This window comes from Python bivittatus, unplaced genomic scaffold, assembly GCF_059951505.1.
Source record: "Python bivittatus isolate LINGU-HERP-01145 unplaced genomic scaffold, Pbiv_v1 ctg000280_np1212, whole genome shotgun sequence".
Lineage (NCBI taxonomy): Eukaryota > Metazoa > Chordata > Lepidosauria > Squamata > Pythonidae > Python > Python bivittatus.
Window position 1 is genome coordinate 359,471 of NW_028277066.1, and position 25,441 is coordinate 384,911.

Below are 25,441 nucleotides of genomic sequence, written 5' to 3' on the forward strand. Positions count from 1 at the left end.
GAAAGTAAAGCTTGGTTAGGGTTAATCTTGGTTAGCTCTTTTTCAGCTTTCATTGGTAAACCCATGGTTCAAGAGCTGCAAACCCCAGTTAGGTGGAAAAGTGGCTGTGTAAAATAGTTGTACACAGAAACAAGTATTTTCACTTTCCTCCCTCCTTCCCTCCCTCCCTCCTTCCTTCCTCCCCCCTTCCTTCTTTCTTCCCTTCTTCCCTACCTCCCTTCCCTTCCCTGATTTTTTTTTCCTTTGCTCTGTTTAATTAAAGGCAACAGTAATAATTTTTTTCCATCTATTTATAAGAGGAAAGCATTTTTACCTTGTCAAAAAAAGCACAGTATCTTTTAAGCATCAGTAGAAACATGGTGATCCCAACAGAGGGACAACCATCTCTTTGATAATTGTTATTCTTAATATTAGATTTTTATCCCCCACTTTTTAATATATATTTTTGGTCAACTCAAGGCGGCGAACAGACCTAATCCTCCTTACTCCTCCTATTTTCCCCACAACAACAATCCTGTGAGGTGGGCTGGGCTGAGAGAGGGGGACTGGCCCAAAGTCACCCAGCCGGCTTTCGTGCCTAAGGCAGGACTAGAACTCAACGTCTCCTGCTTTCTAGCCTGGCGCCTTCACCACTAGGCCAGAATGGCTCTAACCTGCTTCTCCTTCTTTAAAACCTGCATTGTAAGCTCTCTGGGGCAAGTACTGATTTTTTTCGGGCTTACGATTCAGCAGCTGCTTGTGATTCAACAGCATCTGAAACGCTGAATAACTTTCCAAACAGGAGGCGTCGGCTGAGACATATTTTCCATTACCCACGGTTTATTTCCTGCTCTTCTCTATTCAAATGTCCAACAGAAAAACCTGTGTTGCTGCCCAAGGCCCTAAAAAACTGTTGCGTGCCAAAAACCCTCCCTGCGATGGGGCTCACACAGGGGCTGGTCAACAAGAGACTACTAGCTGGGCATTCACACAACAGGCTAAGCTTGGTTGTTATTAACCTTGGCTCGATTTGAGCGCGGCTGAGCCAATGAGGTTCTCGACAGGGCAAGATACTGTACGACCCCCCCCAAGAGGCCACCACCAATCTCAGCAGCTCGGGCGTGAAGCCAGCTGGTCTGGGGCTGGGCACACGCGTCCTTTTCCGCCCTTCGCCTGGCCGGCGGGAGACAGTCACCTTTTCTGCACAATCAGGTTGATGTTCCGGAGAGCCACGTACTGCAGCTCTGGTTCGGCCGAGAGCAGGGTGACCAGAGGGGGGGCCAGTTTCTTCAGCAAAGTCCCGTAATAATCTAGGTCTTTCGAGAGCATCTCGGTGAACTTCATCAGCACCTTCACGGCCGAAAGGACCACAGCAGAGTTGGCGTGGGACAGCCGGGGGGTCACCCGCTCGCAGATGCTGGAAAAGTAAAGCAGGGTCAAGGCTCTCTACCAACTCAGAGGTCCAAGCCTAGTTTTCTCTCCAAGCTACTTCTTGCTAAAGCTGACAGGTAGTCCTTGCCTACCAACCACAATAAGGACTGGAAAATTCATCACTAAATGAAGCAGTCATTACCCGAACCATCACATGACCGGACCCGATTTTATGACCATTTTTGCCATGGCCGTTAAGCAAATCACACAGTTAAGTGAATCACATGGTTCCCTATTGATTTTGCTTGCCAGAAGCTGGCTGGGAAGGTCACAAATGGTGATCACGTGACCCCAGGACACTGCAACTGTCGTAAGTGTGAGGACTGGTCATAAGTCATTTTTCAGCACCGCTGTAACTTTGAACGGTCGCTAAACAAATGGCCGTTAAACGAGGACTACCTGTATTATTTATTTCCTGCCTTTTTATATATATAACTCAAGGCAGCGAATGTACCTAATACTCCTGCCTCCTATGTTCCCCACAATAACCCTGTGAGATGGGCTTAGCCATTGGAAAGTGGGTAGGAGGAGATCAAAAGAGATAAGCATGAAAGATCATGCTTGGGCTGTGGAGCAGCATTCTCAAAAATGGGTGGAGCAATACCAAGAATGGGCGGAGCCAAGGCCCAAACTAAATTTGATCTCATTCAAACACAATTACCCTGCTGACATCCTGTATATTTCAGAATCCTCCTCCTCCAGCCTTTCCCCCTCCATTGCAAGGAAAATCGTCTCTCAAAGCAGGCTCCTGAGTTTTGCAAAAATAATGGGGGGGGGGCTCATTATTATTCAAAGCTTCTGTTTTTTTTTTTCCACATTATGTTTTCACAGTGACTTAGCCCAGTAACTTTATGTATCGGTGAGAGCCAACCATGCTGACTTGGCTGGGAGGGGACTGAAAAGGCGTGAATTTTAAAAAGCTCCCACTGGGCACACAAGCAAGGAACGGGCACTTCACGTCAGGGTGCTTCTCCTTGCATAGTGGACTCGAGCAAGTGAGCCAAGCTGCAGCTCATACCTCTGAGCTTCACGGTCGTCCTTGGGCATATAGTTAGCCAGGCAGTCTAAGATGAAGATCTGCCCCCATTCGGTGCACTCATTCAGAGCCGTCAGCAGCTTGTTGATGGACTGCGGATTCAAGTCAAGCAGGTTGCTGCTGGGGTGCGACTCCGCGATCTCCGAGAGGGCCGCAACTGCATTTGCAACCACCTAAATAAAAGGGAAGAACCTTCAGCGTAGCCCCCCCTTGCAAATGATACTCCCTTGCTTGGGGGGTTCTCACGGGACATGCTCAAAGACACAAGGATGGGGCAAGAGAACTACCTGGGTGTCCCTGAACATGAAAGGTTCACAGGAACGCAACCTGTTTTGTTTAGTCACAACAGCCTTCTAATCAAGGCACTGAACGACAAACCCAGTTATCTCTACGAAGCCCAAGATGGTGGGAGCTGAAGTTTTGGAGGGGACCACATTAGGGAAAAGTTGGTTGATAATATGAACAAGCACATAAGGATTCAAGATTTTCTACCACAGGTAGTCCCCCATTTAAGAACGAGTTCCATTCCCAAGATCTGTCCTTAAGTCGAACTTGTACATAAGTCAGAACAGTATTACTGTATAATACTGTATAAGTAGTACTGTGTTATTAACTCAAATCATTGTGCATTTAACTCAATTTTTGCTACAATAGGCTCTGTTCTTAACTATGGGTCATCTGTAACCTGGGTGTTCTTAACTCAGGGAGTTCCTGTATAGAAAACCTAAGCAGCAACAGGGAGTCCTCACTTAGTGACAACTGGGACCTGCAACTTGGTTGTTAAGTGAAACTGCAACTATGCTTACAATTTGGCTTCAGCTTTCCTTTGCTTTACAGACCTGCAAAGGTCATAAATGGGAGGACTGGTTGCAAAGTTACTTTTTCACCATCATCGTAACTGAGAACCGTCACAAAATGAGGCAGTTGCTAAATGAGGACGACATGTATTACAATGACGCCCACTTTTACAGCAATGGATGTGAATTATACTGCAACCAGAGTTCAGATTTCACCACTCTTCCTTCCCCCTCTGTAAAGGGCTGGAAGCAACAGTCTTTTGGACAGGAGAGACCTTTTCCATCTGTTCCATGGTTGGGTAACAGCCAAACATGGAACTGGTGATTTTTGTTTTAACAACTCATGATCCTCTCATTATGTGCTTTTCAGAAATTGGGGGGGAAGCGAATAGCCATTCAGATCCAGAGCCCTTTGCTGGTATTTCCATTTCAGAGATGTGACTTTAGATTTCGACCCTCCAGAACCAAGTTCAGTCCCAGCTCCTGGGCCTTCATAACTCCCCTACCCTGCTTCCTATTAGCACAAACAAGGCTGAGGCATGCAATTTATACAACTACACACGTAAAGGTGAGGGGGGAGAGATGTACTTTCAGACATCAATCTTGCAAGTCTGAAAGTGCATCTCTCCCCCCTCGCCTTTACAATCGAAGAAACTAGGGAGGGTCCCTTCTGAGACGTTTGCCACGCCCCCATTCCTGCTGCGGGCTCAGCTGCCTCTTATCTGACCGTTGCCTAGTCTCCTCCTCCTCCTCATCTCTCAAGGACATTCTCTCCAACCATTACAACGTACGAATCCAGCCAACGATTTTAGTACCTTGGGCGAAAAGGAGGACGTTATCTCAGCTCCAAAAGAGGGTAATTACCATTGGATTGGAGTCTGAAATGAGGTCTTTCAAAGTATCCAGGAATCCCTGGTCCTCCACCAGCTGCGCATTGATGTCGTGGAGCTTGGCGACGCAGACCGCTGCCGTCTTGCGCACGTACGGGTCCTCGTCCTTCAGGCATTTCCGCAAGGGCTCACAAAGATACTCCGTTATCTTGTCAACTCGGATACAGCCCATTGTACGTACCGCCAGCGCTCGGATGAGGGGGTTTGGATCTTCGCAGTCCTAGAGGAAATTAGAGAAGCGGGACAGGTCATCCTGCCTGACAGGCAAGCGATGCTGCTGTAACGGTTGATAAAAGATTCAGGAGGTGGCTCTGTAACCTGCCAGCACAAGCTTCTCGATGCTGAGTGAAGTGACTCCGCTCCTAGCCCAGTCATCTGAAAGCTGCTAGAAAGAAAATCAAACCGTTTCCACCCTAATATGTTAGGGGATCAGTTGGTCTGGAAGGGGGAATAGTTCAATGGCTGGAATTCTTGTCACTTCATCCTATTCATGTCAACAAATCTCGTTAAATAGAGAACTCTGAAAATATTGCTTGGGAAGAATCATTTCTGGATTGAGATATTATAGAAGGAAAGACGTGTTAATCTAGGGCGGCAAAAAAATCAGAAGTCTGGTAGCCCCTTTTCCTGACTACAGATAGTCCTCAGTTAACAACCACTCATTCAGCGACCGTTTGAAGTTATGACAGCGCTGAACGAGGGGACATGACTGGTCCTCAAAGTTCCAGCCGTCCCAGCGCCCCTGTGGTCACGTAATTGCGATCTGGAAGCTTGGCAACCAGCTTGCAATTATGATGGCTGCAGTGTTCCCAAGGTCATGTGACTGCCATTTGTGACCTTCCCTGCCAGCTTCCGACAAGCAAAATCAATGGGGAATCAGCAGGGAAGGTCACAAGTCACTCTGGTAAGTCACTTGCACTCTCCCCCATCCAGCAGCAGCCACCCCCAACCCCGCCGTGCTCATGCACCTCGTGGGCCACCCACACACACCCCCCCTACCCGGCAGCAGCCACTTGCCTGCCTGCCGGCCTGCTTGCAAGTCACCTAGGACTTACTTAACGACCACGGTCGTCACTTAACAACGGCAACGGGGAGTGCCAGGATTGTTGTCACTAAAGCAATGCGGTCACGAGATGTTGTGCTTTATGACCACATCGCTTAGTGATGGAAATTCCAGTCCCAATTGGCATCGTTAGCCAAGGACTACTTGTAGCACATTTTATTAAAAACTGTGCTTCTGCCTTTTAATAAAATGTGTTAGTCAGAAAAGAAGCTACTAGACTTCTGGTTGAGGCGGCTTGCCAAAGACTGTGAAAGCTGCAGGTTCAAGCATCTTGAAATAACTGTTTCTCATTCTTTTTTTTAGACCCGAAACTTAGTGTTCTAAAGTAGACTTCCTAGCCAAATGGTTTGGTTGCAATTCCCAACCAGCATGGCTGACAAATCTGAAAAGAACAGGTAGTCCCCAGGTTAAGAATGCCTGGGTTACAGACAACCCATAGTTAAGAATGGAGCCAACTGTAGCAAAATTCGAGTTAAATACACATTGGTTCGAGTTCATTACACCAGGGTTCCTCAACCTTGGCAACTTTAAGATGGGTGGACTTCAACTCCCAGAATTGCTTTGAATTCCCTTAGTGGCTGGGGAATTCTGGGAGTTGAAGTCCACCTGTCTTAAAGTTGCCAAGGTTGAGGAACCCTGTATTACACAATACTACTTATACCCTTGACACCCTGTCCATGACAGTTAAGGGATGATGTGATGTGCTGCGTCTGCATAAACCTGAACCGTCTTTCTGTTACCTAATACAGGTTGTCCCCAGGTTAAGAACGAGTTCTGTTCCCAAGGTCTGTTCTTAAGTCGAATGTGCATGTAAGCCAGAACAGAAAGACGGTTCAGGTTTATGCTGACGCAGCACATCACATCATCCCTCAACTGTCATGGACAGGGTGTCAAGGGACCCAGAACAGGCCTTTTGGGGAAGTTTGCCGACTTTGCTGGATCTCTCTGTAGGCTCTCCAAAAGCGTGTTGAAAACGTCTCGCCGGCGGCCATCAAGCACCACTCAGCCAAAAGGCACAGGTGCACTCACCTTGACAAATGTGTTGACAGCCATGATGGCCATGTCTGGCTGACTCTTGGCATAGTTCATCAGATACAAGTACACCAGCTTCTTCAGCTCCAGGTTGTCTGTTTGCATGCAGTTGACTACGTCTGGGAAAAGAGCACTAAGGAGAAATGGAAGCTGTGTTAAGGGGTCACGGTTGCGTTTGAGACCAACACCACTGGCCAATGACCCAGAGAAATCTAAGACCAGATTTAGCCAAAAAAAAAAAAAGAAAGCCCATAGTATGGCAACGAAGCACACATGCGACTGGAAGAAAGCCCAGCTGTCTGATGTCTTGCACAGGAGGAGGAGCCAAGGAGCTACCAATAACAAGACAGCAGGGGTTGGCGTTTCTAGTCTTTTACAGATACTTTTTGTATCATCCTTTTCTGTAATAACTCACCCACCGAAAAACCAGCACGGACTGGAGAGAAAGCTGGGGTACATTCTAAGGGAGCCTATCCACTATCTGCTATAGTCAAGTATATCAGGACTGCAGTACCAGATTGCTCCACTGATACAGACAGTAGGCTCAGTGATAGGCAGTGGTTCTACCCCCCAGTCAAAACACTAAAATCAAGACCATGCAAGATCAAGGAGCAAGCTCTGTCCTGATAAAATAAGCTTCTTGCATGGTGAAATTAAATAGATACAGAGAGGATCCAGCTTGGGTCCTTATTTCCTCCAAGGACAACATACCTGACATCTTTGCCCACTGTCATAGACGCAATCACTTTTTTGACAGCCTCCTTCTTTTTCTCTTTCTTGTCGCTGTTCAGTTCAGCCTTCAGTTCAAATATTTCTCCTGGAGAGGAATTGAGATTTGCAAATGGCACAGCACCGTCCTGCCCCAGAGCTTTCTATTAGCAAATCCCAGCGCTCAGAATGAACTGAGAGAGCTGATTTAATCAAGCGTGTTGCGCTTCTATAATTCAGGTTTTCAGAGAGGGCTGCTGAGGTTGAAAGAAAGCACGGGGGAAAAGAGAATTCGGGGGTAGGGTGGGGGGCATTCCAGTTGGCATCTCCAACTGACTCACAGAACAACAAAAGGAGAAAACAACACAACAGACTCTAAAATAAGTCCCTGAAATCTCTTTGGGGCCAAGGGCTGTGCTTGGCTGAAATCAGGGTCAGCCAAATTAAAATTGAATTCTAATCAAAAATTAATTTAAACAACCTCAATATGATCCTCTGGTCATTTCCCCCTTTTGCCCCATTCAAAACTGCAATTTGTGCTTCTGGCCATCAGTTATGTCCCAATTCAAAAGCCAACAGAGCCAGATCATGTACAAATCACAAATCATTAACTTACTGCAAATCCAAAGCAAAGGTCATTAAAAAAAAAAAAAGAGGCCCGGGATGGTAGATTAATTTACCAGATGTATATCCTGCCTTTTGAATGGAAGTTCAGGTGGCTTATGTCAGTGTTTTTCAAACTTGGCAGCTTTAAGATTGTGTGGACTTCATCTCCCAAAATTGCCCAGCCAGCATGGGGAAAATCCAAGATGTGGATTTTCGCTCAGTCCTGGGGGTTGAGTGAGCCCATTAAAGAGATTTTTCTTAAGATGATTTGTGTTTGTATGGACTGGATCCCATTGTCCTTGGGTGCCATTATGTTATTGTGTTGTCCTTGACTTATGACCACAATAGGGACTGGAAGTTCTGTCACTAAGTGATGCAGTTGTTAAGTGAGTCACACCCAATTTTACAACCTTTTTTGCCACGGTTGTTAAAGTTAATCACGCAGTTGTTAAGCAAGTCTGGCTCCCTCCACTGACTTTGCTTATCGGAAGCCCCCTGGGACGGTTGCAATTGGCAATCATGTGACCCTGGGACACCGCAACCATCATAAATACATGCCGGTTGCCAAGTGCCTGAATTCTGATCATGTGATCACAGGGATGCTGCAATGGTCGTAAGTGTGAGAACTGGTTGTAAGTCATTTTTTTCAGTGCCATCATAACTTGGAACAGTCGTTAAACAAATGGTCATAAGTCGAGGACTACCTGTATTATTACTTGTAACTATTGTTGGCTTTAATCCTATATTTGCCATCCAGAATTGCAACAACTATATGGACAGATATAGAAATCCATGTAATAATCTAAATTGAATTTGCCACACTCGCATTCTGCAAGTGCATAGTACACACCCCTAGCCACACAACAGCCTCCCTGTGTCTGCTTAGAAGCAAGTCATTTCCATTAATTGAATACTAGATCAAAGGCTGAAAGAACCTAATGAATTTTAACCCTGTCCCCCCCAAGGAGGAAGGCTCAGCCACAATTTCTGCAGTCTTAGTTCATCTAGACAAGGTCACTTGACCCAAATTTGAAAACTTCCTGCAGTCAACACTTTGTGCCAAATTATCAAAAACAGCCAAGGGGTAGGTTATCAGACGTCCTCACGTCCTTCGTCCACCAGGCATAGCCTTAAAATCAAGTACTGTCTGGCTTTTTGAGCATCTTGGTGTTTTTAGAACTATTTTCACAAAAGCAGTCATTCAAACTTTCGTGTATTGTGACCTTGAAAATTGTCTGCCTCTTTCTTTCCTTCATCTGTCGACCGGGTCAACAGCCTAGATTTTCGTTATTTAATTTATTTCCTGATTCCAGCCATCGGCTTCAATTCAGCGCCTTCAAATCTATGATCGCTGGACTCTGTAGATCAAATGACTCGTCGATACATTTCTAGGGTAAAATTTGAAAACTGCATCATCGATTCTGTATTATCGCTAGCATGCGTTCCTGAAAATAAGGATCTGTTGCAAAAACATTGCGATTGTCTTCAATTGCCTTTCCCGTCTTTCTGATGCTGGGAAAAGTAATTTCATAGGCGTGTAGGCTTAAGTACATTTTTTGCCATTTTTCGCTGTAATTTTGTCACGGTGTCAAGAAATGCTGGCTGGGGAATTCTGCGAGTTGAAGCTCACACATCTTAAAGTCGCTAAGGTTGAAAAACACTGACCTAAATCATTAATTTTTCCCCTGGGCTGTTGTTGTAATCACAATATTAAAAACTGGAACTAGATATAAGGCAGCCCTGCATGGCTGCAGATAATTATTTGCTTGGGGAGGCATTTCTCTCACTCTACACACGAAAACATGCATTTCAGGGAGAAAAGGTGGCTAACGCACTTCTCCCTAACGCGTTAGATTTCTACGTGTAGAGAATTATTATTAGAGAATTTAACCCACAGGATTCCCTTCCTCCAACAGCCTGAAATTATCCCATCCAGAAAAATGTGAACCTGTGACTTGTTCTCTATCCCACCCAGGGCTCAGCTGAAGCTCTACCGCTCAGGTTGCATTCACACATGCGCAACTCTGACCCCAGAATAACCAAGCAAAGCAGTCATATCCACCTAACACATGGTACCCGAGTAAATAAAGCCTTTTAGGACTTCCTGTGATGGCTTGGGTCACCCCACATGCTAAAGCAACCCTCGCCCCATTTCATCCTAGACTTGCGCGTTGTGTGGATTCCGCCTTATCTCCACCTGGAGGGGCACAATCGACCCCACGGGCCGCATTACCTTTTTTGGTGGTGGTGAAATACTTGGAGTCGGTCATTTTGATCTCTGGTTGGTTGGGTCACCTCTGGGAAAGAGAAAGAGATTTAAGCTGGAAAAAGAGGCCAAAGATTTAAGAACCGGGTAATTCTGGAGGATTAGCAGCAGGAGAGGTAGCAGCAGGAGAGGGGACATTAAGAAAAGGGCACGTTTAGTTCTTCCTGCAGGAGGGAGGGAGGGAGGGAGGGAGGGAGGGAGGGAGGGAGGGAGGGAGGGAAGGAAGGAAGGAAGGAAGGAAGGAAGGAAGGAAGGAAGGAAGGAAGGAAGGAAGGACGGAAGGAAGGAAGGAAGGAAGGAAGGAGGGGGAGGGAGGGGGAGGGGAGAGGGGGAAAGGGAGGGGAGGGGAGGGAGGGGGAAAGGAAAGGAAAGGAAAGGAAAGGAAAGGAAAGGAAAGGAAAGGAAAGGAAAGGAAAGGAAAGGAAAGGAAAGGAAAGGAAAGGAAAGGAAAGGAAAGGAAAGGAAAGGAAAGGAAAGGAAAGGAAAGGAAAGGAAAGGAGGGAGGGGGGAGAGAGAGAGAGAGAGAGAGAGAGAAAGAAAGATAAAGAAAGAAAGAAATAAAGAAAGAAAGAAAGAAAGAGGGAGGGAGGGAGGGAGGGAGGGAGGGAGGGAAGGGAAGGGAAGGGAAGGGAAGGACAGAAGGAAGGAAGAAGAGATAGAGGAAGGTAGGAAGGAAGGAAGGAAGGAAGGAAGGAAGGAAGGGAGGGAGGGAGGGAGGGAGGGAGGGAGGGAAAGAAAGAAAGAAAGAAAGAAAGAAAGAAAGAAAGAAAGAAAGAAAGAAAGAAAGAAAGAAGGAAGGAAGGAAGGAAGGAAGGGAAGGGAAGGGAAGGGAAGGGAAGGGAAGGGAAGGGAAGGGAAGGGAAGGGAAGGGAAGGGAAGGGAAGGGAAGGGAAGGGAAGGGAAGGGAGGAAAGCAGGAGAGGGGAGAACATGCATTTGGTAGGTCTTATCTGGAACTTTCAGAAATGCTTTACGGTTAATTTTCCTCCGGAAGAGGCTCTCGCACGCCTAAGACTAATCTTGCCAGCTGTTGGTCTACGGAGGGTGTGGAATGAAATCTCCCAGAAGGTTCAACTGGATAAAACAACAGTCAGCCCCAGTATTTTCCTTTTTACAACGTCGCCAAGTTGCACGGCAGCCCCACATAATAGCTTGGGCAAGGAAAACTAACCGAAAGGGAGCGTTCGGTGGAAACTTAAGGAGCGTGTGATCCTCAGAAGGAGGTGGCAACATGAGGCTTGCACCATGTCACGGATGTGACTATCATGGGAAATCACAAGGCTCCCTCGCTCGGAACAGTCTACGTCGCTCCGCACTGTCTATGACCACGTTCCCCATCCTGGTGTCCTGCAGATTGCTGAGCTGCCAATTCCATTAATCAATTAAAGACAGATTCTTTTACTTGGAGAATCCAGGAATCAAACTCTGGCCCTCCTGAACACAAGTATTTGGTCTCCCACCGAGCTCTTTCCATCAGGGTCAGACTCAGATAAATCATCAAGCACAGTCATTAAATAGGCTCTCACTAAGCCATGGCTTATTCTAGTGTTGCTCAATCTCAGTGACTTTAAGACCGGTGGACTTCAACTCCCAGAATTTCCCAGCCAGCCATGCTGGCTGGGGAATTCTGGGAGTTGAAGTCCACCGGTCTTAAAGTTGCTGAGGTTGAGGAACCCTGGTTTGCTCTCTTAGCCAAAATGATCACTGAAAGGATAAGTGTCCTCAGTGATTGAGTTCTCACATGGTGCTCAAGCACACTCTGTTGCACAGGCCACAATTAGCTATGTCTACACAACGTGCAAGGTCAAAAGTGGACAAACCACATTATGGCTTAGTTCAAGGGTCGGCAGCTGGTGGCCTCATCTGCTCCTCTTTACCCTCGATCCAGGAATGCTCAAAATCATTTTGCTTCCGGTCTTTTTGAGGTGGGAAACGGATGAAAAGGATAGCAAGAACGATGGAAACCCACAGCTGCCAAAAAAGCTACATGAATGAGGATGCTTCCAGGCTGGCTGACAGATTTTGGATGGGCTCCCATCCAAGTCCTATCCAGATCAGTGCCAGCTTAGCTTTCTGAGGTGAACCAAGGTCAACCAAAACAGACACCTCTCAATTACTAAACAAAGAACCCCCCCAGCTCCATCCGCATGTGCTATGTGGCCCTTAATCAGGTCCCCCAGTTGTAAATGCTGCTCTTGGCTGCCCACCATGGCTTAGAGTAGCATTTCTCAAAGTGTGGCCAAGGATCTCTGAAGGTCCCCCAAGACCCTCTCAGGGCTCCGTGAAATCAAAATTATTTGCCAGATATTGAAGATATTTGCACAAATTTAAAACAAGGTCACTCTTCTCGTTCTTAGGTTGTATGGGTTAAAAAAAATAGTGTTTTTCACGAAAAATATTTCATTTCTATTAACGTCTAATGGGTTTAATACGGTTATCTTGACACGATTCGGTAAATATTCTACGAACGCGTCAATTTTAATTTTTAATCAGGTGGATATTGATAAATATAACCCATATGAACAAAAGCTCTTTTGGGGTCCTCGTATTTTTTAATAGTGGGAAGAGACCCTGCGAGCAAAAAGTTTAAGAAACACTGGCTTAGAGCAACGCACAAACCAGGCCAACGTTAAAAAGATTCAACTGAGTGCTCAGGTCCTAAGGATTCCCATATCAGCTTTGAGATCAATGCTAAAGGCGCCATTATAATTCCGATTTCCAAACCCACAGAAAACCTCCACCAAATGCTCTGGACAGCCACACCCCACATTTGGAGAACCTCAAAAGGTCAAGTTAGGATGCCTCCAGTCTGTCTTACAGATTTCGGACGGTCTCCCATCCAAGCCCTAACCAGATCGGTGCCAGCTTAGCTTTCTGAGGTCAACCAAGGCTGCCTGGTGCTTCCAACTCCCCGGGCAAACTATCCCCAATCATTTTGCTAAAGCTTAAGATTGCAAATAAATGTATGTAACTCTAAGTAACCATCCCCAATACTTCTGCTTGGTTCCCAGGATCAGGTTCAAATGTGGAGCTGTGCCCCCAACTGCATGTCCCTCAGAAAATCCTGCTTGCCCTTCCCTAATTCTGAAATGGCGTTTCTCAGATGCAAAATCTGAGAAATTTTCAAATCCAGCTGCAACCACGTTTCTTCCTCCGCCTCTGCACGGGCAGATTGGGTGGGAGAGATGTTATTCATGGCCCTCCCCACTCCAAGGGGCATCAAACGTCGTCGTCCGTTCTCCTGCAGTCTTGCTTCTCTTGACGTTTGATTCGTTTTCGAATAGTTGATTAATACTTGTTTTGAATGGTTGGTTTTGCTGTACGCCGCCCAGAGTCACCCTCACAAGATGGGCGGTGGTATAAATCTGCTAAATATATATATATTCATTCATTCATTCATTCATTCATTCATTCATTCATTCATTCATTTATACATACATACATACATACATACATACATACATACATACATACATGAATAGAAGAACCCAAAAGGTGGGTTTGCTCAAATCATGTCCCTTCCCGCTAACAGGAAGGTGGTTTGAAGGATCGGCATCGCCCCCCAAAGGCAGCTAATCAGGCGTGGGCTTCATCAATTCCTCCCCACAGATCCGGGATGGAGCCAGAGAACTACTAAATGCTTCCCCATAACAGAGCCATGGGGAAGTGTCCTTTTTCCACGAGCAATCGATAAGGAGGAAGCCTCTGTTTGCAGACCTCTCTTCCCTACTATGAGAGCTAGCAAAGATCATTCTTCCAGAAAGTCACTTTGCATCAAAAATGGACTTTGCAGGAGGCTTGATTTTTCAAAGCCCACCAGATGACAGTCTTTCCTAGATGGGACCCATAACATGCCTCTCCTGCTGGTGCTGATGGGGTGGGTAGACGTAACCAGGGCGAGGCGGTCCCTCAAATAACCCGGTCCCAAAACTTAAATATTTGCTGGGACTTAGGCTGCAAAATCTCTATGAGGCTCAACCAACATGGCACTTTTTTGCTAATGGGTTGAAGGACCCCTTTGTTCCCCTCAAGGCTAGACCTTTTAATGATCTCCCTTATTTTCTTTTAAGTCTTCAAAAGACAACTCTGGTCCAACGTTCAGCAAAAACAAGCTGTAGAGCTGATATAGGCTATACCAGTGTTTCTCAAGCTCGTCAACTTTAAGATGGGTGGACTTCAATTCCCAGAATTGCTGGGGGAATTCCAGGAGTTGAAGTCTTAAAGTTGACGAGCTTGAGAAATACTGGACTAAACAAAAAGAATGTGAGTCTTTATCTTTTTTCTGTAGCTTCTTGAGCTTCTCGAGGTTGCACAGCCCTTGGAGTTGCAACTGGTCAGACCTGTTCTTTGTACTAAAAAGGCTCTTATCAAGGTAAGAATGCCACCAAATTCAATCCTGTCCATCTGCTCTAAACTTAGCCTGTTCCAGCTTTCCAAACAGCCTTGTTCCACCAGCTAGGGATGATGAGAACAGTAGTGTAAAGAAATTCCATTCCTCTTTTCCCCCTGTTTTACGCTCCTGAAGGACGGGGACCTTCTGGTTCACTCATGAAACTCTCAAGCACCATGATGCCGAGACCGCTAGAGAAATGGCCAACACGAAAGGAGGCATAAACGCGAGCACTCCCATGGTACGCAATCATCCTTTCTCCCTAGCTCTCTTCAGTGAATAAGGAAACCTGGAAGAAAACTGATTCAAGGTTTTCAGAAAGCTGTTTCTGCAACGACACCAGAAACCATCCAGTTTGACTCAAACGTAGCCCTTCCAGATTACTTTCTGTTTCTCCTTTTGCAACAAAGCATTGGTTGGGATGCTCCTGGGAGAGCCATCCACTTATTTATTCTCCAAAGTGGACCTGGGGCAGAGGCTAAGAGAAAGGAGTGTGAGTTTATTCAGCGAGGTTGTCTGACACGGAAGAAAACATCCACGTGGCTTTGAAGATTCCCCCAGTGAAAAAACGACTTGGCTGAAGAATTTTATTGCATGAAGTGAAGTTTGTTCTATTGGCTGCAGCCGAGTTTTTAGTCTCTGCTCATTTTCCAGATTTACTGTATATCAATTTCTAGCTTACTGACCTTGCACTATAGATATAAAATGAGAATAAATTGTGGAGATCTTTATTCCTTTCCTCTATACCTTATCGGCAAGGAGAGACAAGCAGCACGAACAGAACACAATCAGAAGGGAAAGCTCTTGGCATTCAATCAGGCCACCATCCAGATGTTGCTGAACTACTCAGTGAAGGCAGTTCAGCAGTTCCTACAGGGTTGCACACTAGACTCCTGCAGTCTTAACGTTTTGGGAATTTTGGGAGCCGCAATCCCAACACATCTGGAGGTTCGACTGTTTGGAAAGACTGCTTGCAGCCCCCTTCACGTTTGCAATTTTGCAAGAGTTCACAGTTTATCTGGGCCACCAGGTTGCATCTCAAAAGGAAGCAGGACGTTCTGATAGAATTGCAAGGTCATAAAAGAGAGCTTTGCCAAGTTTAGTGCTGGGAGAGAATGACTAGGATGCGGTACTGCTGATTTTGCAGTGAGGCGGAAACAAACTCTACACTCCCATGAAATTCACACCCGGAGGAATCTGAACTTGCTAAGAACGGAGATAAGCAGATGTCTCCCTTCAAGTGAAAATTGGAAGGAAGCAGCTTTCTTAGGAACTGGAATATAGGTAAAAGTAGGATTACCAGATCTGGGCTGCAGAACTGTAGATTATCACTAGATGGCAGCAGAGAGGTAGGGAAAGGATTCTCCTTGCTGGTCACTAGTGCCTATTTGGGTTTCTGCAGCCCAGATGTGGTAGCTTTAGATATAAGGAATCCTGCTTTGCTTCCTTCCAAAATAATGTAGATCTGGGAGTCCAGCAAATGATGAGATGTGAAGAAACTCACATATGACTTTTCCTAGAAATTCTTCATACGGTCTTAACACCAGGACATAAAAAAACCCAGAAGTAGTAAAGCAGAGTTCTGATTTCCCTGTGATCAGAGAGAAAGCAAAACTCGGATTCTTGTTTTACAGTTTTCCCAACTGTCCCTGTTATTTGCATGGAACTTACACCACCGGCATTCCCCTATTTTTAGGGGCTTTCTGATTTTCTGTTTTAAGAAAAGCACTTCTGCAAACTTCTGGATCTCTTCCCTAGCCTTTGTTACTTCTGGCTCAGGCAGGAATCGTCTCGTTTGCACTCATCACCCAGGTGTTAAAAGCCAGGAGACTTTGATAAAGATGGGGAAATAATTATTAGTGGTACATATGCTTTAAATTAAATTGTATGCAAAGAAATACGATAAAAAGGAATAAGGAAACCTTGTTTTTTTTTTTCAAACTGATTTTTTCTGATTCAGCAGAGATCTTCTAACTGGTCTGCAAGCCATAAGCTAGGCGGGTGCAAAAAGCCTTGAATGCTTTTCAGTTATCACAGAAACTGAATCACAGAAGCAGGCAAAAAGCATTGATTTGAAAAATGTTTGAACACCAACTACAAAACACAGACAGGAAGTTCTTTTAATGGATTACTTTCCCCAAATATGGGAGCTCATTCACATCTTTGGAACCACAACATCTTAGCAGGCTCCCTGTGAGAATTTCTTTTCCTAGTGATAGAACAGCTGGCGTTTATGAAAATAGTCAACAGACTGCCCCTTTTCCAAAAGAAGGGGGTGTATCCTGCATAGAAAAAATGGGAGCAAATGGGTAAGAGTTTTGTTGACCTAAATTGCCTATATATAGGCGTCTCATTTGAAAAAAGGTTAGTTACTGGAATTCTTGTGTTGTAACCTCAACCCTCTTTCGAATCAATATAATTAAGTTGATCTCAGATTCTTTTTCGGACACATTATGTGAAGACCCAAGTCTCTGGAAAAGGCTCCAATGCTGGGAAAGGTGGAAGGAAAGAGAAGAGGACGACCAACAGCAAGGAGGATGGACTCAGTTACAGTAACGATGGGGGCACCGCTGGTTAGGGAAAGATTGTCACGGAGAAAATCTATTTATGTGGCTGCTAAGAGTCAATACCAAGCTGATAGCACATAATCAATCGACCGATGCAAAGACCCAGCTCCCTTAAGAAGTCCATAACGATGGGAAAGGTGGAAGGAAAGAGACGAAGAGGATGACTCGGTTACAGTGGCGATGGGGGCACTGTTGGAAGACCTGAAGGACCAGGTTGGGGACAGATCATCCTGGAGAAGGTCTATCTATGTGATCACTAAGAGTCAATCCCAACCTGATAGCACATAATCCATCAATTAAACAATCAATCAATCAATCAGATTCTTTTCCTTGGATTAACTCTTTCCAGGCAAGATTGCAAGGAGAAAAGTTTGACGCTCAGGAGCAAGTTCCATTTTTATGTAATCGCATTCATTTGGACAGGTCTGCAACCGATGACCTTCTATGCTGAACGAAATAGCAGATTAAGGGTCTGTGTAATCCAACAGCATCCTTCACTCTTCAGGAAAGATATTCAGCAGCCAGGACCAAGCACAACAGCAAAGGTTTAAGAAGCTTCATTAATCAGTTCCCGTATTTTATCTCATTCCTCTGCCTTCACACACACGGTGTGCCTCACCGTAAGATGTCGGCTTGGTGCTGGTTCAGTATGTTCGGTGTACTGAACTACTGTGCTTTGTAAGTGTGGTTAACAGGCCTTTGTGCAATGTACTTTTTCTAATTATTTCTTGCTTAAACAGGAGAAGCAAGACTCAAGGAAAATATTGCGTCCTATTCAGCGAGAGTCTGACCCATTCACAGGGATGGGAGATCTCTGAAAATATTATTTTCCTAGTGAAGCAAAGCAGAAAAAAATGGGCTACCTTGGGAAACAGACGGCGCTTTTTGACCTCTTCACAATGTAATGGAAGAAATCAATCCAATACAGATCAGAGCATATTAGAGAATCCAGGCCAGCAACCTAACTCTGAGATCTTTCCGTGCAGGTTCTAATATGGATCAGAAGGCTGATGTTCATCTCTCTGAATGCCACCCGAAAGGTGAGGAAGTACCCAATTTTGGTATTGAAAAAACAGAAGCAGCATCCTGCTGAATCAGGCCAATGGTCAATCTAATCCTGAGTCACATGGAGGTCATAAGCCCAGTGGAGAGCCCGAATGTCCACCTCGGCCCACAGCCATCAACACCAGCAGTCATCACCACCCTAAACCACCATGGAACTGCCTCCAGCCCCCTTTTGAAAACAATCTGAATTGATGGTCATCTCAGATGGAACTCACTCCATCCATCCATCCATCCATCCATCCATCCATCCATCCATCCTATTTATATAGCCGCCCACCTCACACAAGGTGACTCTGGGCGGCGTACACCATAATTACCCCTTGCCTAAGGACCTTTTTAATGGCACCTGATCTCCTTGCATTTCGCTTCTATGAATGACTCCAGTCCTACCACTGAAAAGCTTCTACCCATTTCTTTAAACCCACCCATGCTTACAAACTGGAGAAAGGGGGAATGTCTTCGACGCGGCTGCTTGCCTGGCGAATTTAACCCTTTCCGGAACGTCTGCACAGAGCTGCCCTGTGTATAAATATCTATTTGTGTGCTTCTATAGGTAAGAGGAAGCAGCATATGGAGGTGCAGAGCAGTCCATGTTATAAACAGGATGCTTCATTTTACAGTTAACTCACCTTACTCTCTAGCTGTTAATTACATGTCTACATGCATATGTACACATGTAAATACTTATATATGTCTCTGTGCATGCGTGCATACATAAGCATGTGCCTGCTTATACGTGCCCATATATGTACACACAGAGGCAAGTAAGTCATACTTATGTTTATAGGGATAGTAATCCCTTCTATGAAATGAAATATGGTTCTATACATTCCTGCCACCATTATTATTATTATTATGGTTGGTCGCAGAGTCAGCCAGATGTTTAGACTGGGTGTGGCACTTTTGCCTGCCTATCGAGTCCTTCCCAAGGATCTGGGATAGGCAGATGTGGTTTGATGGTTTGATGTGTTAAAGCAGTGTTGTCCAAACTTGGCCACTTTAAGATGAGTGGACTTCAACTCCCAGAACTCCCCAGCCAGCCATGCTGGCTGGGGAGTTCTGGGAGTTGAAGTCCACTCATCTTAAAGTGGCCAAGTTTGGACAACACTGTGTTAAAGGCATCGTCGCAGGATGGAAGCTGTTCCAAGTTAAGCTGCCTTTTGCAATGGACTGATGGTGGTTTTGTCAATGCTGATGGCCTTCCAGTGGTGCTCCAGATGTTTTGGGATTATTATTATTATTATTATTATTATTATTATTATTATTATTGCCACCCACTCCACTTTAGGCTAGGCTTCCCCAACCTGGTGCTCTCCAGAAGCGTTGGACTACAATCCCCCCCGCCCCCAGCCACCACAGACCTCTGCAGGTCAGCCAAACAACTGAGGACACCAAAAATTCAGGAGCTTCATGCGTGCGTAATCAAGGCGCATTTGTGGAGGAAGAAGGGCAGATCAGCATTAATGCACGAAGTGAACCGAACACACCAGCCAACCTTCAGCGCAGCCTTCCCCAACTTGTGACGACGCATCGCTCCCACCATGAGTTAAAATCCAACCCTTCAGGGACGCGTGAAATTGCTTTAACTAGCACACCGCTTCCTCCTCACATCCTCATCCTCACAAAAGCCTGCGCACGCCCTGCGTTGCACAATGAGGCCAGCGCCCTCACTGACCCCCAGCTGTGACCAAACCAGCCTTCTCTCTTTGCAACTGCAAGGAAATCATTTCTGGGGGGGGAAAGAAAGAAAAGTCAGCTCAGACTTCACCGGAATCCGACGCTACCCAAGAAGTGAATCCAACTTCCTTTTTAGCAGATGGTGAAAGAAACGCACTCTGAGCGTGCTCAGGCGACCTCTTTTAAACTTCATTCTTCCTTCGGTGCTTCAGCCGTTGGTTTTTTTAAGCCTCCATCCAATCTGGAGACGCTAAACTGGTTACCGGGTTAACCTTCTCCTGAGTTTTCAATGTCACCTCATCAACTCGGCGAACGGACTGAGCTCACAAAACACACAAGCTAAAAACGACAACGACGACAACCCAAAACAGTTTTAAAACTAATCCATCTTGGCATGTGGTGCCAACGCAGCCTATGAACTCAACGCCAGGGCTGGAGCATGGCAAGCATTAACAGCAGAGAAGCAGGATGGTTTAGAAGGGAAGGCGCTGGGGCAGGAGGGGGGGACCCGGGTTCTAGTCCTCCCGCAGCCCCGGAAGCTCCCTGGGGGGCTTTGGGCCCGCTGCTCTCGTGCAGCCCAGCCTACCTCGCAGGGTTGTTGGGGGCAACAGCAGGAGGGCTGCCTTGATATCAACTCGAGATGAACCAAACAGAGAAATAAATAACCCACCTCCCCCCCCCACTTCATACTTTCTACAGACACACAATACACAACAGGGCTGGATTATGTAAGGCTACAGATGTTTCCAGTTGCTGGGCGGCGATAGCGATGATGACAGCTTCCCCCCTTCTCTCCCCCCCAATTTTAAGGCTTTCGTTGGGGAAGTTCTGCACCGCAGTTGCAATGGAGGGGGGTGAGCAGGAGGGAGGGGCTTCTAGAGCTCCGCAGCAGGCCTTGCAGCCCCCTCCCCACAGACAGACCTGTGCCTCCCCCCCCCCCCGCTGATTCCTCTCCCCAAAAGGGAAGGCAGGTGGCGACGGCGGGCGGAGGGGGGGTTGCCTCCCTCTTTGGAAAAGTAGGCAGATATGTGTGGGGGGGGTTCCTGCTTCTACCCCCCAGGAAGGATAAACAGGCAGGAGACCCCCTCGGCTGAAGCAAACAACACAGCACGGAGGGCTCCTGTTACTGCCCCCCAACAGCCATGTGGGATGGGGCCCCTGTTGCTCCCCTCTTAGCAAGACAAACCAGGGGGCTCTCGCTCCCCCCTCCCGGAAGAAGCCACCAGAAGCCTCCCCCGCTTCTACCCTGGCAGGTGCAGCGCTGCGATGCGGGGAGGGGAGGGGGGGTCCTATGCCCCTCCTCCAAAAAAGCAGGGGGTGCCCTTTATCGCCCCCTCCCCAGAACAGAGCAAAGGGGGTGTGGGGGTCCTCCGAGGCCAGGCAGCCGCCCCCTCCCCGGAAAAGCAGGCGGAGGAGCTGCTCTGCAGCTGCCCCCTTCCAGGGAGACCAGGCGGGCAGGGCCCCCCGACGCCCCCGTCGCGGCGGGCGGGGTCCCTCGCTCCCAAACCCAGGCAGGTGCCGGCGGGGCTCCCCAACCCGGCGCCCCCCGTACCTCCGCCGCGCTTCGCTCGGCTCCGGCCCGACGGAAGTGCCGGGATCGCGGACGCCACGCAGCCGCGCTCCCGGGGCGGCGGCGGAGGAGGAGGAGACCGGAAGGCTGCGGGGGCGCGCGCGCGCGGGCACGCGGGCGGGCGCGCGCGCGCCGGGCCAGCCGCAGCGGAGCCGCCGCCGCCGCCGCCGCAACTGCGCGGGCGCCTTGCAAGCCGGCCGGGGGTCTCCGCCCCGAGACTCGCGCGGGGCTGCTCGGAAGGGCAGCCCCTCCGGGGAGCAGCCGCCCCCCGCCGGCGGGGCGGGGACTACAACTCCCAGCATGCCTCGCCGGCGGGAGGGGCGGGGCCACGGCCGCGCTCCCCAACGCGGCGCCCTTTGCAGGGCGACTGCCGGGGGCCGAAGGCTGCGGCAGCCGGCAGCAGCGGGGCCCCCAAAGGAGCCGGGGCGCGGCCGCCTGCGGAGCCCTCCGCGCTGGGGAGCCCAGGCGGCGTGGCCAGCGGGGCGAGCTGGAGGGCGGCCGGTGGCGCTCCGTCTCCGAGCCGTGGTCACCGATGGCGCAAGCCCGGCGGGGTCCTGGGCTCGCCCGCAGGCGCCTCGCACCGGGGTTACGCGGCAGCAGCGCGCCCCTCCCGGCCCACCGCGGGGCTCCCCGTCGCCCTAAGCAAGCCCCCGCCCCGTCCTGCACGGGCGGAGGGCTGGACCGGGTGGTCCTGGGCGCCCCCCATCTCCCCCGTCCCAGGGTTGCAGCCTCTGGCGCAGTGCCGGGAGCCCCGCCTGGACGTGGCGCCTTCGGCGGGGCTCGCGGGCTCGGGAGAAGCCCTCGCAGGGCGCCCAAGCCCGGCCGCCTCCCCCTCGCGGAGCCGCGCGCTGCGGCCGGAAGCGCCGCCAGCTGCGCCTTCCCCCCCCCGCGCACCCCGCGCTGCCGTCGGGCCCGTCGCGCTCGGGGAAAGCAGAGGCGAGCCAGCCCCGGCCCGCTGCCGCAGCTGCTTCCTCCTGCCCGCCCCGCGGAAGGTCCGAGCCGGCCAGACTCGCCGGGGCAGCGTTGGGGGTGTTGGGGGGGGCGCGCCCCGAAGGCAGCGGGGTGGCCGGGCGGTTCACGGAACCCGCTTTCCAGGCATAACGAAACGGCCTCGCGAATGGGGGGGGGGCGGGGAACAAAACCAAACCAAACCGGGAGGCTTTTGCTGAATGATTCGCTCGGAAACTTCACCCTAGAAAAAAAGGATGCAGTAAGAAATAGATCCCGCTTCCAGGTGCAAAGCTGCTGCTGCAACATGCGCCGAGCGCTTTCCACTTTTCCGGAAAGTGCCTGTACACGTGTGTGTGTGTGTGTGTGTGTGTGTGTCTGGCACCATCACCATCTGGACCAATGTTTCTCAACCTTGGCCGCTTGCAGATGTGTGGACTTCAGCTCCCAGAATTCCCCAGCCAGTGTGCTTTAAACCATGGACTTCAATTCCCAGAATTTCCCAGCCAGCGTGCTTTGAGACATGTGGACTTCAACTCCCAGAATTCCCCAGCCAGCCTGGCTGGCTGGGGAATTCTGGGAGTTGAAGTCCACACATCTCCAAGCTCCCAAGGTTGAGAAACACTGGTCTAGATGACCCTCTCTACAACACCCATCATCCCCAGGTAACGTGCCTGCAGCATGCACTGAGTGGGTTAGTGGAACAGGAATGGTTAAAAGCTTTAAATCCACAGCAAGGTATCTAACCCAGATAACTATGTATTCCCAAATTTAGGAAGGCACTAATCTCAGCTTGTTTTAATGCACTGCCAACAGCCGTACATTCAACAGGAAGGTTTAGGAAAATCCCCTATGTTTCAAGAATTTGCCCTTGGGGAGGAGGGCAACAGCTGTATTCTATATGGTTCCTTCTGTAAAGAAGTGCAATTATGTTTTATCACCCCTTTATTGACTAAATTTCCAGCTGGTACAGATTTATTTTATGTAGGATTGTCGTTAGCTGACCAGAACAGTTCAGTTTCTTTGAACGTGGCTGGATTTTGTTTTATTGTCTGTGTAAAATGCATTGTCGTGAGTTACCCCGATCACTGAGACGTGGCTGTTTTATTTTATTTTATTCTATTTTATTATTTTATCGTTACCCATTTTATTTTGCAATATTCTGTGTATATTTTATTCTACCTGGCATGCTTTCATTTTATGCTTTTGAAATGGAATCCTGGCCGTTGGCGGTAATAACAGGATTGACCGGCTACTTTAAATCCCCAGGGAAGCGTTGAACGAACTGTTTTTCAAGTTTAATTTGAACTTCATTTGAATGAAATCAAATCAGATTTAGGGTTTGTCTTGCTTTCCGCGTACGGGGTGCAGCCCGGGATGAAAGTTGAAGATGGCCTGGTCCTCCGGGGCAGGCCCACGATTTGAATGTCCTTGTGCGACGCTTTTCCCATAAGCTGCGACCGTTCGATAAACCAATTCCAATTTTGCAGCATTGATGGCTTCGTCCCCAATAAGAGACGCAGATACTGACCTGGACATTGCTGGAGGTGATTCCTGTTTGGAGATCTCCCTCTGCTACCCTATTTAAGGAATTCCAACACTCGTCTGCACTGAAGTTTCAAAAGCATCAAGGTTTATACAGACCCTCAAGACTCATAATTTGGTACCTCTGAACACTTCCAGACCATGATAAGCGGATTTCATCATCTGACCCCTCCGCTGCTGGTCAGCTTGTTAACCAAAAGGTCAAGGCATCATCAAGTCAAGCTCAACCCTTGGCGACAGCGCCCACGCAGCCTTCTTGGCATGCCACAGGCAAGAGGGATCCCAAGGTGTGGTCAAAAAAGTCAAAATGGCAGCTGTGCCGGTGAGATCGAAGCTCTGCCTGGTTTTGATGTGCGTCGCATGTACGACACACATCAAAACCAGACAGAGCTGCAATCTCACCCTTGCACCAGCTATGACCCTGGGATGCCCAAGGATTGAACCGGTTTAGGATTGAGATTGAATTTGTTTAGCTTCTGAGATAAGGCTAGGCTGACTGGGGGCTGCTCGCTCTTGAGACTTCGAAGTTATGTTGGCCATATATAAACAGGTGCTCCATTTAGTGACCCCAACCCAGGCAAGAATTCTCCATGGTTTGTTCTGTCTATTTGCAAATGCTCTCCGTGTTCATTTTTACCACCCATGAAAACGAAGAGTTCGCCCCTTCATCACCCCCGAGGTGAATGTTCAGCTATACAACCGTTAGTAAATCAGCAAAATAATAATAATAGTACTATTAGTCACTCAAATAAAAACTCCCTCCGGATTGAAGCGGGGATAAATCGTATATAAATAAACATAAAGTTATCCGTGTTACAAAGTCCCAGCACGGGCTGAACTACATGAAGAGAGAAATGTCTGTATTTATCCAAAAGGAAAAGATGATTTCCTACCCCCCCCCCCGCCAAAATCACCCTTAAAATGGCACGATCACCTTAGAGCCACTGAGAAACATGATAAGGAACGCAGATGGGCTTTTCTGTCTAAATTTCTCTGGGTCAAGAGTCTTCCTTAATTCAGGTTTACTGCCCTTTAAAGTCAGTCTTTATCGATTAGATTTATAATGACCATGACTTTGTACAACTCCAGCCAGTGTACGTAATGTTTGCTCCTCCTTTCTTTCCGCAACAACAACCTTGTGAGGTGGGTAGGACTGAGAGAGGGTGACCGTTTGGCTTGGAAGAGGCCCACCTCCCAAGGCGTAATTGTTTTAGGGGCCAAATAAGTCCTTTCCTATTGAAAAATCAGTGGCTATGTTCCCCGGCTGGCTCAACCCTAGATGCAATTTTTTTTTAAACAGACATTGTCCTCGCTCAGCCTCAGCTTTAAAATGTCCCTTTTTGGCTGGCAGCCCCCATGGAGAATTTGGAATTTATTGTGCAGAATTTAGATTGAAAGCAACGGAGGACAATTTCTAAGCTGGCTTGCTAGCTGAGACAGAAAACTGCAGGTAGCTGGCAAAACCTGGAAGGTTACTGCAGTTTTATTCTAACTCAGCAGACATCTGGAAGAGAATGCAGGCTTGCTGGGGAAATTGGAAGGACGGTACGTAATAAATCTCCAAGCGTGTCAGGATCAGAAATAGGGACCTGTCATTTCCATACGCCTTCCACAGCAGAATGCACAATTTCTTTTGCCCTTTACTCTTTCCCTCCTTGCATTTATCTTCTATTTTTCAGGCTGGGAATGAATAGCGCTCAGATATCAAACAGATGACTGAATAATGAAATAAACATTAAAAAAAACCTAATGATTCCTACCCCAGGGTTGGAGCCCAGTTTTGACCACTTTCCAATTTTGATGGAACCAAGGTGAAAGTGGAAAAAAAAACAGGGTGGTGGAGACACTTCCAAAATCAACATAGGCATCAGG

At 47.9% G+C, this 25,441-nt stretch overlaps 1 protein-coding gene across 3 annotated transcripts in view; it reads right to left on the bottom strand.

Annotated features, from left to right (window-relative positions):
* AP1B1 (adaptor related protein complex 1 subunit beta 1) overlaps positions 1–21,240 on the bottom strand; it is a 43,792-nt gene extending 22,552 nt beyond the window's left edge. The window contains exons 1-7 of one of the 3 annotated variants that reach the window (XM_088143185.1): positions 21,059–21,240; positions 9,776–9,839; positions 6,940–7,045; positions 6,226–6,361; positions 4,108–4,353; positions 2,429–2,619; positions 1,175–1,396 (exon numbers count right to left, since the gene is read on the bottom strand). In XM_088143185.1, coding sequence (XP_087999311.1) covers positions 1,175–1,396; positions 2,429–2,619; positions 4,108–4,353; positions 6,226–6,361; positions 6,940–7,045; positions 9,776–9,812 — 938 coding nt within the window. In that variant the 5' untranslated portion in view covers positions 9,813–9,839; positions 21,059–21,240. Of the gene's footprint in view, positions 1–1,174; positions 1,397–2,428; positions 2,620–4,107; positions 4,354–6,225; positions 6,362–6,939; positions 7,048–9,775; positions 9,840–21,058 lie in introns of those variants that run through there. The other 2 variants (XM_088143186.1, XM_088143187.1) reach the window with 2 other exon arrangements.
* Positions 21,241–25,441: the final 4,201 nt, after the last annotated feature.